This window comes from Podarcis bocagei (assembly GCF_964188305.1).
Source record: "Podarcis bocagei genome assembly, chromosome: 6".
Lineage (NCBI taxonomy): Eukaryota > Metazoa > Chordata > Lepidosauria > Squamata > Lacertidae > Podarcis > Podarcis bocagei.
In genome coordinates this window covers 43533759-43546337 of record NC_138130.1, presented here as the reverse complement: position 1 = coordinate 43546337, position 12579 = coordinate 43533759, and the positions used below count along the sequence as shown (strand labels likewise).

The following is a 12579-nucleotide window of genomic DNA, read 5'->3' as shown; positions in this document are numbered from 1 at the left end:
TGTTTTCTTTTGTTGCTTGTATTCATTTAAGTGATTTATTTTTATATGTAGGATCCTATTTCTCAGTATGCTGGGGCTAACCAAACTGACATGCTGACGTGATTATGAACTTCTCTAAATTCATATCCTGCTGAAGAAATCTGAACAGTGCTATAAACAGTTTCTGTGTCATTTCCCTCCCTTTTTGTTGCCTATAGCCGACACCTTGCGTTAAGAAAGGCTTGGCTGAATTATTAAAACATGCACCCACCATTGTTCTATTCATGTGCTGTCAGCTTGTAAAATGCATTGGGAAATTCAGATTTCTGGTACTTTAATATTGGCTTAAGAGAGACAAGCTGTATGTTGCCCTCGAGCAGTTCTGGTTTTCATTTCCCCACTTTTGTTCTTAAATATAGTAACAGTTGTTAAAGCACGAGGCAGTGATATGAGCCTCCGGTGTCATAGCCACTTCCTGAGAGGCACTGTTAGCCTTCCGCTCATGTCTGCTGGTTGTCAGTCCAGAAGGCAAAGTGATGTGAAGGTGGCATGGCAAACAAGTGCTGGGAGGGGGGGGGGACACACACTTTAAGTGAAAAGCAGGGGGACAATGGGGAACCTCAGGCCTAACTAGCCCTCGGGATTCTCCAGACCACACTTTGACCAACACGTCCTCCTCGAGTGTTTTTGTGTGATTGGAACGTGTTCTTCAACTCATAATCCCCTCTGCTTGCCTGGATAAAGATGACAGAGGGCTATGCATGTGTGTAGAAACTAGGCTACTGTACCAAGGTCAAACTCACACTGGTTGCTCCATCAACTTTTGTCGCTAGCCCCAATCACACCTGGCACATGGCCCCAAGGTTGGCCAGAAAGGAATGTGATCTTTGAGCTGAAAAAGGTTCTGCAGTCCTGGTCTGCTACTGATCACCCATCAAAAAGTGGCTTTAGCAGGGGAAAACTAAGTGCTAATGAGAATTACTACTAATTGGAAGTAAATTTTCTTGATAGAGCAGGGATGGGCTGCAGGTTCTCCTGGACTACAACCTCCATCACCCCAGCTCCTTAGACAGGCTGGCTGCAGTTAGTGGGAGCTGGGAATCCAACATTAAGAGTTGCAGGATGCCCATCACAACCCAAGTGAGAGAGATACAGGAGGATGGGTGTGAGAAAAGGTAGCATACATTTCTCTGTGTGTATGGCTTGCATGCTTCCCCCCCCCCCCTTTAATATATAAAAGGTACTAAAGGTGTTTTTCATTTCCTTAAAAAGACTTGTGCCTAGAGGTATAATGTATGAGAAATGTGGTTTGTAAGCTAAACAATAAAAGCTCCACAGGAAATGAGTCAGTGATGCCAAATGTGCCCAACTTGCTGACGTTAGCCAAAGAAACTCAGATTACGTTCTTTGGTATCATTCTCAGACCGTGATTTTAAGAGAGTGTAATGGGGGCTTTCCTTGGAAATTCTTGCCAAAGCCACTGCTAACAGGAAATAACCGGCACTCTCTGACTCTTAAGCAATGAGAGGACAGTTGTATATACTGATTTTGGGGGGAGGTGGGGAGAAGAAGAGTAGGTTAAAAAAAACAATACAGGAGGTGGAATGAACAAGTTTGTTGGCTTTTAAAAGGTAAAGGACAGTTAAGTCCAGTCATGAATGACTCGGGTTGCAACACTCATCTCGCTTTACTGGCCGAGGGAGCCGACGTTTGTCTGCAGGCCGTTTTTCCGGGTCATGTGGCCAGCATGACAAAGCCGCTTCTGGCAAACCAGAGCAGTGCATGGAAACGCCATTTACCTTCCCGCCGGAGTGGTACCTATTTATCTACTTGCACTTTGACGTGCTTTCGAACTGCTAGGTAGGGAGGCGCTGGGACTGAACAATGGGAGCTCACCCCATTGTGGGGATTCAAACCGCCGACCTTCTGATCAGCAAGCCCAAGGCTCAGTGGTTTACACCACAGCGCCACCCACATTGGCTTTTAGCAACCATTAAAGACATTGCAGCAAAAACAAGTCTTGTGGCAGCTTTTTAAAGACTGCTCAAAACCAGACAGTAACCCTTTCCTGCAGCTCATTAACTGATGACACCACCAGCGAAGTCAGCTGATGGGGGGGGAACCAAAGTCTTTGCAAATCTCCCCACGGTGATATCAATGAAATTTCATGGGTCTAAAAGTACATAATAAACAAGTGCATCAAAGAACCACTGAATAAAATATTACACCAGTTTGTGTCGCTAGCATGAAAAACAGTTTATTTGCTTTTGAATGCAAATAATTAAGAAAAAACCCTACCAGTGTGTACACTGTACACATTTGAATGACACTTACAAGAATGAAGTTATATACAATATACATTTCAGGATCACGGGTGTACTGATGAGAGGATGGAGGCAGACAAGTAACTTGACTCTGTAACTGTCACTGTCTGTGGGATTAGAGTCCCAAAACTCCAGCAATCATATTTATGCCACTGGTAATAAACAATAAAGCTTTTGAATTAGGGTCCATATTAACTTATTTCATTACTACAAGGTTGGATAGGAAACAGGAAGGGCAGTCAAAAAGGAATTATTGGATGCAAATTGCTATTGTCCTGAGAGCTCAGCTCCTCACTCTTCAGCTGCCATCTTCATCAAGTACTCCTTGTCTATTTTGAAAAGTCTCCATCCTTCCTCAGATGACAGGTCAGAAGCTCCCCGTCTCTTGTAGAACCTGATGGAAGGCTCATTCCACTCAGCTACTAAGAAGTGCATACTGCTGCAACGACATTTGACAGCCACCTAGAGAAAGAAAATGGGCAGGAATAATTAAGGGAGTATTTCTGTGTGCTGGGATGTGGTACTGCTTCTTAAAAAAAGTTCTATGTAGGGAATTTCCAGATGTGGTAGCAGTTACGTTGTTTCACTGAATCCCTACTTGATCTGTTTTCTAGGTTCCCTAGTCCACTATAAATCTCTTGAAAATGAAGAGCTCTAGGATAAGTACATAAAACATTCCCAATGTGCTTCTTGAGCAGTTTGCAACCTTGAACAAATAATGCCAATATGCAGAAGCAGAAGGGGAACCCAAAATATCTGAATGGCCTCGTGGATATTGCAATATTCACAAGTTCAAACATAGTGGTGTGCTACTGCTGTACAATATTTCCTTGAAATAAGACACATGGTATTGAGCCACACTACATTTGGTCATGGGGTTTACTGCTTATACCTCATTTGAGAGGATGTTTCCAAGGTGGACTGGTCATCTGAACACTCCCATCATCAGAACAATGAGGCAGTGTGCTACCACAGAGAACTCTATCATGGGCTAGGCTGTCACAAAGAAGGCAGCACCATTAATCCAAGGAAGGATATTTAAAAGCAGCATGAGAGATATCCCAATAGGTGCAGGAAATGCTTTAATGACACAACTCTGTTGAAAACATTTATGTAAAAAAAATTACATGTTGGGACGTGTTCTAAATAAAAGTACTTCTTGTACCTATTGGGATACTGCTTTCTATGCTGTATTAATGCAAACTCAAGCAAAGGCACACTTATCGATGGGCACTGCACAACCTGGATTGAATAATTTCCCAACTAAGTGTGATTTTGGTTAAGTGATCATTTTAGAACACTTTTCCCATATCAGCTTCTTACCTGACTTAAATTCTTTAGAATTTCTGAACCAATGCCCAAACCTAAAAATAAAATAGTGCAATTTTATTAGTCGTGTTTTTAGAAGAGTTGAATCAAACTTAATTGTAAAATGTTTCCTTAAAATTTAAATGGTACCTCTGAACTCATTCATTACAAAGAAGTCTTCAAGATACAGCAGTTTTCCAATCCATGGGTCATACGTGAAGTAATACATGGCAAAGCCCACAACACTGTATCCTGTAACAAAACATATTTATTTTACATACATGTGCATACATACAGAGTACCTTTTTAATAAAGCAACATGTTAGTATATACGAAATATCACATGCTTGTGCCAAAATAGTCACTCCGAACATGCAAAATTAATCTTATGATGCAATAAGCCAAGTTTAGCACTCATCACATTATAATGAATTGCAGTTTAAGTAAGACAGGAATTCCTAGCAAGTTAAGGCCATCCTGGAAAGTTCTAAGACCCTCAAAAACCAGCATCATATTTTTGGTCACAGTTTCATGTTGTTCTTGCACATACCCAGGAATTACGTAATTGCAACACCTGGCAAGTTGTGTCAACAATTACATCATAATTATAGCCTTTCACTGGAGAGTCTCTGTACATACCCTATTGATACCACTTTGGAAAACAATTCAGGCTTCTACAATTTTACACGGCAGATCAGAATATTGTGGCAAACATTTCAACTCTGCTTCCTTCTAGATTTTGGAACATAAAACTCCCAAAGCAAAAGCCCCTGAAGTTTGTTTTCCACATTAATTGATGTCCATTTGTTTACAATGCAATCATTTTTTAAAGGACGAGACTACAGGATTGCCTTTGTGACAGCTAAGAGCAAATACAGCAGCTATTATTTTTCCAATATGAATATTTCAAGGAAATAGTGGTTGCTTTCAAGTGTTTTCTTTGTTTCATTGCTTGCGTCATTCTCCTATGCTTCTGCTTGCAAAGGGAACAATTGTTCACTATCCTTACTACATCCTAGTCAATATTCATATTTAGAACTTCAATCTTGTTACATGTAATCCAAGGAACAGAGTTACATACAGGATTTCTGATCTACCGAGTGTTTTGTATATGCTTTTTTCTCTTTCTTTTTGAGGTACATTTTTGGAATAGGATTTGACCCTGGAGACCTTACCTCATATATCATGATCATCTACTTTATTGTGTAACGGATCTTTTAGTTACCTCCCCGCCCATCCATGTACACGGAAGGGCCATGTACATGGCGAAGCTAGAGACTGTAACCTGAAGATTGGGGACAAATTAAAGAAAACATGTGATTCAACAGGATTACATAGTGATAAGTCAGGGTCAAACAAAAACAGCCATGTAACGAAGTGGAATTATAGTTTTGTTCTTTTACGATTATACCTGGTTCTCCATCACCTTCAGGATAACTGAACAATAAGATACAATTTGAAAAGTTCAGTAAGTTTTAGCATTCACCTTTGCAATGAAGTATGGCTAGAGTCTTACTTATTATAAACATTGTTATTTACATTCTGTGATTTTCTAATTAATTTTTTAAAAAAGTTTCACCTTCAGCTGTCCAGTGTTCTTTTGGCACTTCTGCAACAAGGCAGTGGTAGAAGGGATGTTCTCCAAAGCCGTCCTCAAGTAGATCTACAGGATTACAATAAATGTATTATCTAGCTACAGTTTTCCTATCCCCAGGTTGAATTGTCATAAAACTGTCCTGGTAGTCTTATTTTATATTACCTTTTTCAGTCAGTACCACTTGATCCTCCATTTCTTCATATTTAGCAAGCTCCTGTCCAAAACAAAGCATATATGTTTAGTTATATTTCATTGGACCAACTTCTGTTAACATATTTTGCACTTCTTTTTCTTGCGCCATAGACCATAGTCTATATAGAAAAACCCATTTTATAGAATACTATCTGCTTCTCTTCTGAGAAGAGTGAAAATTCAGTAGGGAACTATACAGTTAATGGATTATGTACAGTATTGATTCTACACCCTGAAGGACCTGAGGGAATTGCCTAAAGATTAAGAAGGCAGCCCTTACACACATTGCCCCCAAAGCAGGCCCTAGTGAACAATTGAGACTTACCGTACTTCCAAATAAGGATGCACGGAATTGAGCTGTTCCATTCTTGACATGTTTTAAGCATTTAAAATGACAGGAACGAAAGGGTTAATAATAATTCCAATGTATTTAAGAAATGTAAGTTAATGCTAAACCTTGGGGGGGGGAATTCCCAAGTGAAATATGTGTTCCTCAATGTTTGTATCTAATGGGACATCCCATCAAAGGAATTAGACCAGATGAACAGCTGAATCACTTCCAAGTGCAGTTCTGGCGCTGGGTCCTTGCTTCCTTTTTTCTTTACAGCAGTCACTTGTGCAGAGGGTAGAAACTGTCTGCAGCCTATTTCGCAACAGCAGGAAGAGGATGTTTTGCCAACTCAGGAGGGCAAAGGTGTCTGTGCCCAGAAGGAAGTTATTTCGCTTGTAGAACAAACAGTTCCCACCCTCAGTGGCCGACCTTTGCCCTTGAACTGTATGTGCTAAGCTAGACAAGAACTGGAGGGGGGGGGGGACTCCTGAAAGATCGGAAACACAAGATCGTTTTTGCTTCCAGAGTAACTGCCATGGCGAGAAATTCTAGGCATGTTTACACTCCAAACGTATAAGATTGCAGTTCAAACTGGTGTGTCGCCGAGTACATACGTGGGGAATTTCTCCCTCGCTATACACACGTCAAACGTTAGCATTTTGGTTTGCTACACAAACCGCCTAAAGCAGGTGCAGGCTTATCTACGGGTAAAAATACTAAGAGATCCGTGTCGTCCAGTCTCTTTACTTTTATCCCACCTGAACTAACTTTTTTTGTCGTTCCTTTTTTTTTAAAGTCGGAAGGCGTGTGGTGGCAACTGATAAAAATGCCCTACTTTGGCGTGCCTCGCTAAGCAGCCCCTCTGGTTGGCAAAGATAAAAGCGCGCAATTCTTCCTTCCCCCTCCGCCACCCAGGACGGCGCGCTCAGTTCAGAGGACAACTTTTATTATATTTTTAAAAAAAGAAAAAAAACCTCTCAAGAGGCTTAAGACGAAAGGAGGCCAATGGAAGTGACTTTTGTTTTTCCACTCTTGTTCGTTGCATCTGCTCGTTTCTTGCCTGCGCCTGGCCTGGCGCAGACCGAGATCTACCTTTATGAGGCGCAGGAGGTCGGCGCAGTCCTCGGGCCGCGCGGCGCGGATACGGAATGAGGCCATTTTCGGCGGCGTTTCCCTTTGCGTCCCCCGCCTCGCGTGAGTCCCCGATAGTTGAAGAGCAGGAGGAGCAGTTTCTTCATTCGCGTCCCGGGCGCGGCGTGGGCAGCTGCGGCGGCGGCGGCACAGGCACAGTCAGGCTGCCAGCATCCCGCAGCAGCTCTCGGAGCGAAACAGAAAAGCCACCGAACGAGGGCGCAGCGGACTCTACTCCGGGTGCCCGCCGAGCAGCCCCTATTTATGCCACCGCCATCCCCACTCCCAGCCAATCACAAGTTGCCCCTCCATTCTCTCCCCCCCCCGCGCCGTTCCTCCTTCATCTCTTACCTCATCTTTCCAGGAAATGATGCCGGGTGGAAACTTCTGACTCATCAAGGCCCGAGGCAAAAGGCAAGCAAGGCTGTGCGGAGACCGCCACCTTCTGGAGCGAGCAACCCGCACATCACCGCGCCCTGGAGGGAGAGGAGAGGGCCTTTGTCTCAGGCTTCCTGACCTCCTTGCAACCCCCCTTGCGGCACAGCCTTCCACAAAGGCTCCTATCCCACCTACTGATGTATTCTCACAAGGGAGGACTAAATATACATGGCAGTTTAGCATCCTATGCACACGTTTTTTTTCACATCATCTGCACAGCATTGTTCTCATCCAGGTGGCTCCCCAAGCCCCCCCTCAATATTTAATTTGGATTTTCCTGATCCCCAGTTGGGCTTATCCATACCTCTGTTTGCCCCTCGCTTCCCCCAGGGGAATCAGGACAAACAGCAATCAGCCCTCAGTGTGGTAACGGGGAAATCCAACATAAATCACATGCTACCCAACTATGAGGGTATTGAAGTTCATTTTGTAGGTGGGTTTTGGTTCTACATGTGTGCTGTGCGGTAATGTTTTGCTAGGTGCCATCTATCACCACATCCCTTAGTTCTGTTGGCCAGGTACTTCTCCATGCGCTGGTCACTGGCCACACAATTAAGACAAAAACAAAAACCTGCTTTGTGCAAGTCTGGTATATGAACAAGTCTTGGAACACTTGTTTGGCACACACCCTGCTTGGCACACACTCCACACACATTTGCATACACATGTACACAGGCAGGGAGCCTCAATGTCGACCTTCTGGAGGCTTCACTCGGGGCAAAAAAACCCAGCTAGCCCCTCCCTCTCCAGCTATGACACTGCCTAAAGGTACATATCTTATGTGACATCTCTCATTGTCTTTGCCTTTACTTCAAAGTAGCTGCCAGAGAAGGACCATTTGATCAAGGAAGTGGTGCTGGGGAAAGGGAGGGGAGCAAAGAAACCCTTGCCAGGTCCCCAGTCTGACTTGTCTCACAGAGGTTGCTATTAGCCCTGCTCAAAAAGGAATGCCACAGTTGAGTAGCTTTGGGGTAACAATTTTACAAGAACTCCAGAAACCACCTTATGCGATTGGTCTGCCTACCTCAGTATTTTCAATGCTGACTGGCTGTAGCTTTCCAGGGATTTTGTCTGGAGTCTTTCCCAACCCTGTCTGGAGCTGCCAGGAACAGAACGCTGGACCTTCTGCCTGCAAAGCTTGTGAATTTTTAACTTTGTTGTAACACGTTGAACACCATCTGCTCTCAGGACTTGTTCCATCTAACTCCTTGCTTTAAGGAGACGAACAGAGATGAATCAGTGTTATAATCTTCTTTCTAATAAATGTACAAGCAGCTTGGCCATTTGGTTTTGTTTTTAGGCAGATGCAGAGGTGTGGGGCGTCTAGGACTTTTTATGGGTTTATAAACAAATAAATCAGATGGAAATTATGGCCAGTGACGCAGTCACCATCTGGATTGTATTAACTATGGTTAGCCTCGCCCACATATATAAATGTATGGTCTGGGAAATAGGGTTGCCATATTTCAAAAAGTAAAATTCCTAACACCCACAAATTTACTGAGCTTTTTGGGGTTTTTTTTTTAAATTTTAAGCTCACATCGGACCCAGTCAGCGTGACCGGTGGTTTGAGGTGTTTGGAGTGGTGGTTCAACAAAATCTGGAGGCGCATAGGTTGATCATCCTGATAGGTAGAAGAACAAAATTTATTAGAGAGCAGGAAAAATGACCTTGTATGTTTCTAATTACATGTGTGGGAGGGAAGAGAAAAAGAAATAAACTGCCACATCCTATGCATGCTTCGCCCAGAAGGGGAGGAGAAAACAGCACAGAAAATCCAAAAATAGCATAAAAAAAGCAGACATTTTCCCCAGTATCCTGGGGAGAAACACTACAGCCCATTAACTGGGGACCATGCGGGCAACCACACCCATCTGCCACCCACATACAGAGGCAAGCCGCTGCATGTGCACAGATGCCAGCTTCAAAAACGGGGTGTGGGACACAACCGTGCTGTGTTTTAAGCTGCTAGTGTGCATATAGCCTCAAAGGGGAAGAAGAAGAGGCAACACAATACGAAGCATGAGCTTCAGCCCCACTAAGGAGGTGGTGGCAAATATGGCCTCATTTTGCCTTTTGCATGTATAGCAAGAAAGAAAAAGCCACCTCATTGTAGCCCACTGCCATCCATATACAGTGGTACCTTGGTTTGCATATATATTGGTTTGCATATGTTTTGGATTACAAACACGTCAAACCTGGAAGTGCGTGTCCCGGTTTGCAACAGTTTTTTGGATTACAACCCATTTTTTTGGATTATGAACAAATTTTTTTGGAGGGCTCATTGGCGAAAGCGCACCTTGGGTTACAAATGGACCTCTGGAACGGATTATGGTTGTAAACCAAGGTACTACTATATATACATACAGGGGAAATGATATTATTATAAAGCAGTTATGTAACTCAAGTGATGGCAGTAACTCAGTACATTTTAACCATCTCTTTGCAATTTCATTAGAGCAACAAACCCATTCTGCGTATTACAAATATCTTCTTGATTGCGTTAAGGATGCACAGAACGAAAAAGGAACAGTAGTGGAATCGGAAGGGCACCTACCCTGACATGCTACATGCTGAGCTTGCTCCAACAGCTACCTCTAGGAAGAGAAGAGGGAAGGGGAATTGCTACACCTTATGTAGGTAAGTGCATTTTCAGTTCTGCTTCTACCATCTGCAGTATACATTTAAAATAGCACCATACCATTTTAAACACTTTCTTCCAAATAATTCTGGGAAGTGTAGTCTGTTAAGGGTGCTGAGAGTTGTTAGGAGACCTCTTTCCACCTGCACAGAGCTTCATTTTCCAGAGTGGCTTAACAATCAATTCCTCTTCCCAGGGAACTCTGGGAATTGTAGCTCTGTAAGGGAAATAGGGATCTCCTGACAACCCTCTGCACCTTTAACAAACTATACTTCCCAGGATTCTTCGGGTGGAAGCCATGACTGTTTAAAGTGATATGGTACCAACTGAAATCTATGGTGCAGATGGGGCCTTAGGAATATGAACAGCATTATAAATGAAACAAGACCTGCCAGGTGTGTGGAATAGCCCATGTTTTACCTGCAGAGGCACCTACCCAACACAAGAAAGGGACAAGTTAAGAGAAGTACTGTATGCCCTAATTGTTTGGCGCTAACCGAACAGTACAGGCGCTAACCAGTCCTTTTGGCCTTCCTTTGGAAAACTGTGTGACCATCTGCTCACCCTGTTTTGCCTGATGGACCAGTCCTGTGAGTTGGCCACTGAACATGCCTTGTCCTGCTCCTTCCTTATCTCTTCCTTCCTGCCCCCTCCTCGCAAGTGACTGCCTCATATGCCCTTCACAGCAACACCCATTTGATCTGTGAACCCTGAGACACCGTCCCTCCTTGCAGTCCTGCGTGAGCAAACAATTAAGGGGCCACTGCCATTCGACATGAGGGCAGTCGCCACTAAAACTGACAAGTATTCTATGAAGGAATTTCTGCTAACGTTGAAATACATGTGGACACACTCATGAATAGCATGCTATAAAAACCGGATGCACGTAACTCAAATAAACCAGTGCAGCTGCACTTGAGAACTGGGGTGTGGGTGTCATATTAGGCCAATGTTGAGGATTAATGCTTAATCCACATTCCACAGCTAGGCTGCAGCCATGGATGACTTCACAAGCTGCCCAGACCATATCTTCATAGTTTATCTGAAAAAAACACACACAACTATCATTCATAGCAAACAAACGAACACCATATCAGAAAACATATACTTGCAACAGGAGGCATTTCTTTTGTGGTACTTATCCCTAAAGCTGGGAGCTATTCTCTCCCAAATCGGATTCTCCCATGCAAACTCACCCCATGGCTCTGTTCTGAGGAATGGGGTTATTATTAGCCGGCCAGGACACTAGTCTCATTTGGGATTCGAAGCTCAGAATCAAACTAAATGTCAGTTTAAACTGGACAACTAAATTGCACATTGAATGATTTGGAATGGAAAGAGGAGTGGTCCTGGACTGAATTGGGAAATAATGGGGATCGAGTCCCACAGGAGAAAGCTTGCTTTAAGTCATAGTAGTTCATCATGAAAATGCTTCCACTGAAATAAATAATAAAAAATAAAAAATAGTCCAGTAGCACCTCAGAGACCAACTAAGTTAGTTCTGAGTATAAGCTTTTGTGTGCGTGTTACACTTCTTCAGATACCCACATGCATGGGTTGAACACAGTTTAAAGTCCCAACCTTAGCAGCAAATTGAAACATAGGAATTAGGTTCCAAACTCTTCTTTTCGACAAGTCCAGTTGCAAAACAAGCTGCATCTCCCTTTTCTTAACCCGCTTAACAAAAAATCAGACAACAGATTGGGAAGAAAGTTTAAAATATTATTTACTTACTTATAGTTGTGCATTGGTTCTCAGCTACAACAGCAGTAAAAACTATACAGCTAAAATATTTATATTTACAGTAGAAACAGCCTTGGGCACGTGCCTGAGCTGGAGCAACAGGAGGCATGTCTGCCCCCATCAAAGGTCAAAATGGGGGGGGGGGAGAGGGAGAGGGAGAGGGAGAGGGAGAGAGAGAGAGAGAGAGAGAGAGAGAGAGAGAGAGAGAACAGGAAATTACTACAGTATATGCTCCTTTCCCCTCTCTATCAGTTACGTTTCTATGGTCTGACTCTCTGCCTGTCAGCAATACAGTGGTACCTTGGGTTACAGATGCTTCAGGTTACAGACGCTTCAGGTTACAGACCCCACTAACCCAGAAATAGTACCTCAGGTTAAGAACTTTGCTTCAGGATGAGAACAGAAATAGCAGTGGGAGGCCCCATTAGCTAAAGTGGTGCTTCAGGTTAAGAACAGTTTCAGGTTAAGAACGGACCTTCGGAACGAATTAAGCTCTTAACCAGAGGTGCCACTGTACAGCTCTGTGGTCTTAACACCTTCTCATGCTAATTAGCAAAAAATATGCATTGTTAGATTTGGTTGCTAAATCTCCCACATATAGTTCCTTGGGATTTTACTCCCATGTTTGATGTATTGTCTGCTGTGGCCTTCTCCACCCACTCACTTTCAAATAAAAACATTCTGGGTTTGGCTGTGGGGATACAACTTAAATCACATCATGTAAATAGAGCTTTGACAGTATATTGAAAGAAACATTATCGACTTGAGCTACATTTGGGTAAACTTTATTTCATGACACTGTCAGAAGCATATACTGTATAGTGAAAGGATGTACAACCACTGCATTTTCAACCTAGTGTATTAAAAAAATTCTTATCCATCTACTTCTTTGCAA

General features: G+C 43.1%; 1 protein-coding gene across 2 annotated transcripts; it reads right to left on the bottom strand.

The window, feature by feature from the left end:
* Positions 1 to 2215: 2215 nt before the first annotated feature.
* Positions 2216 to 7273, bottom strand: SAT1 (spermidine/spermine N1-acetyltransferase 1). Of its 2 annotated transcripts, none has more exons than XM_081199123.1 (6): positions 7214 to 7273; positions 5371 to 5422; positions 5191 to 5274; positions 3762 to 3863; positions 3627 to 3667; positions 2216 to 2765 (listed from the first exon to the last, which is right to left on the bottom strand). In XM_081199123.1, exons 1-6 carry the CDS (start codon positions 7256 to 7258, stop codon positions 2595 to 2597), a joined length of 495 nt encoding a protein of 164 aa, XP_081055249.1. In that variant the 5' UTR covers positions 7259 to 7273; the 3' UTR covers positions 2216 to 2594. The 2 variants fall into 2 exon arrangements, with proteins under 2 accessions (XP_081055249.1, XP_081055248.1); XM_081199122.1 differs by lacking the exon at positions 7214 to 7273 and adding an exon at positions 6824 to 7117.
* Positions 7274 to 12579: the final 5306 nt, after the last annotated feature.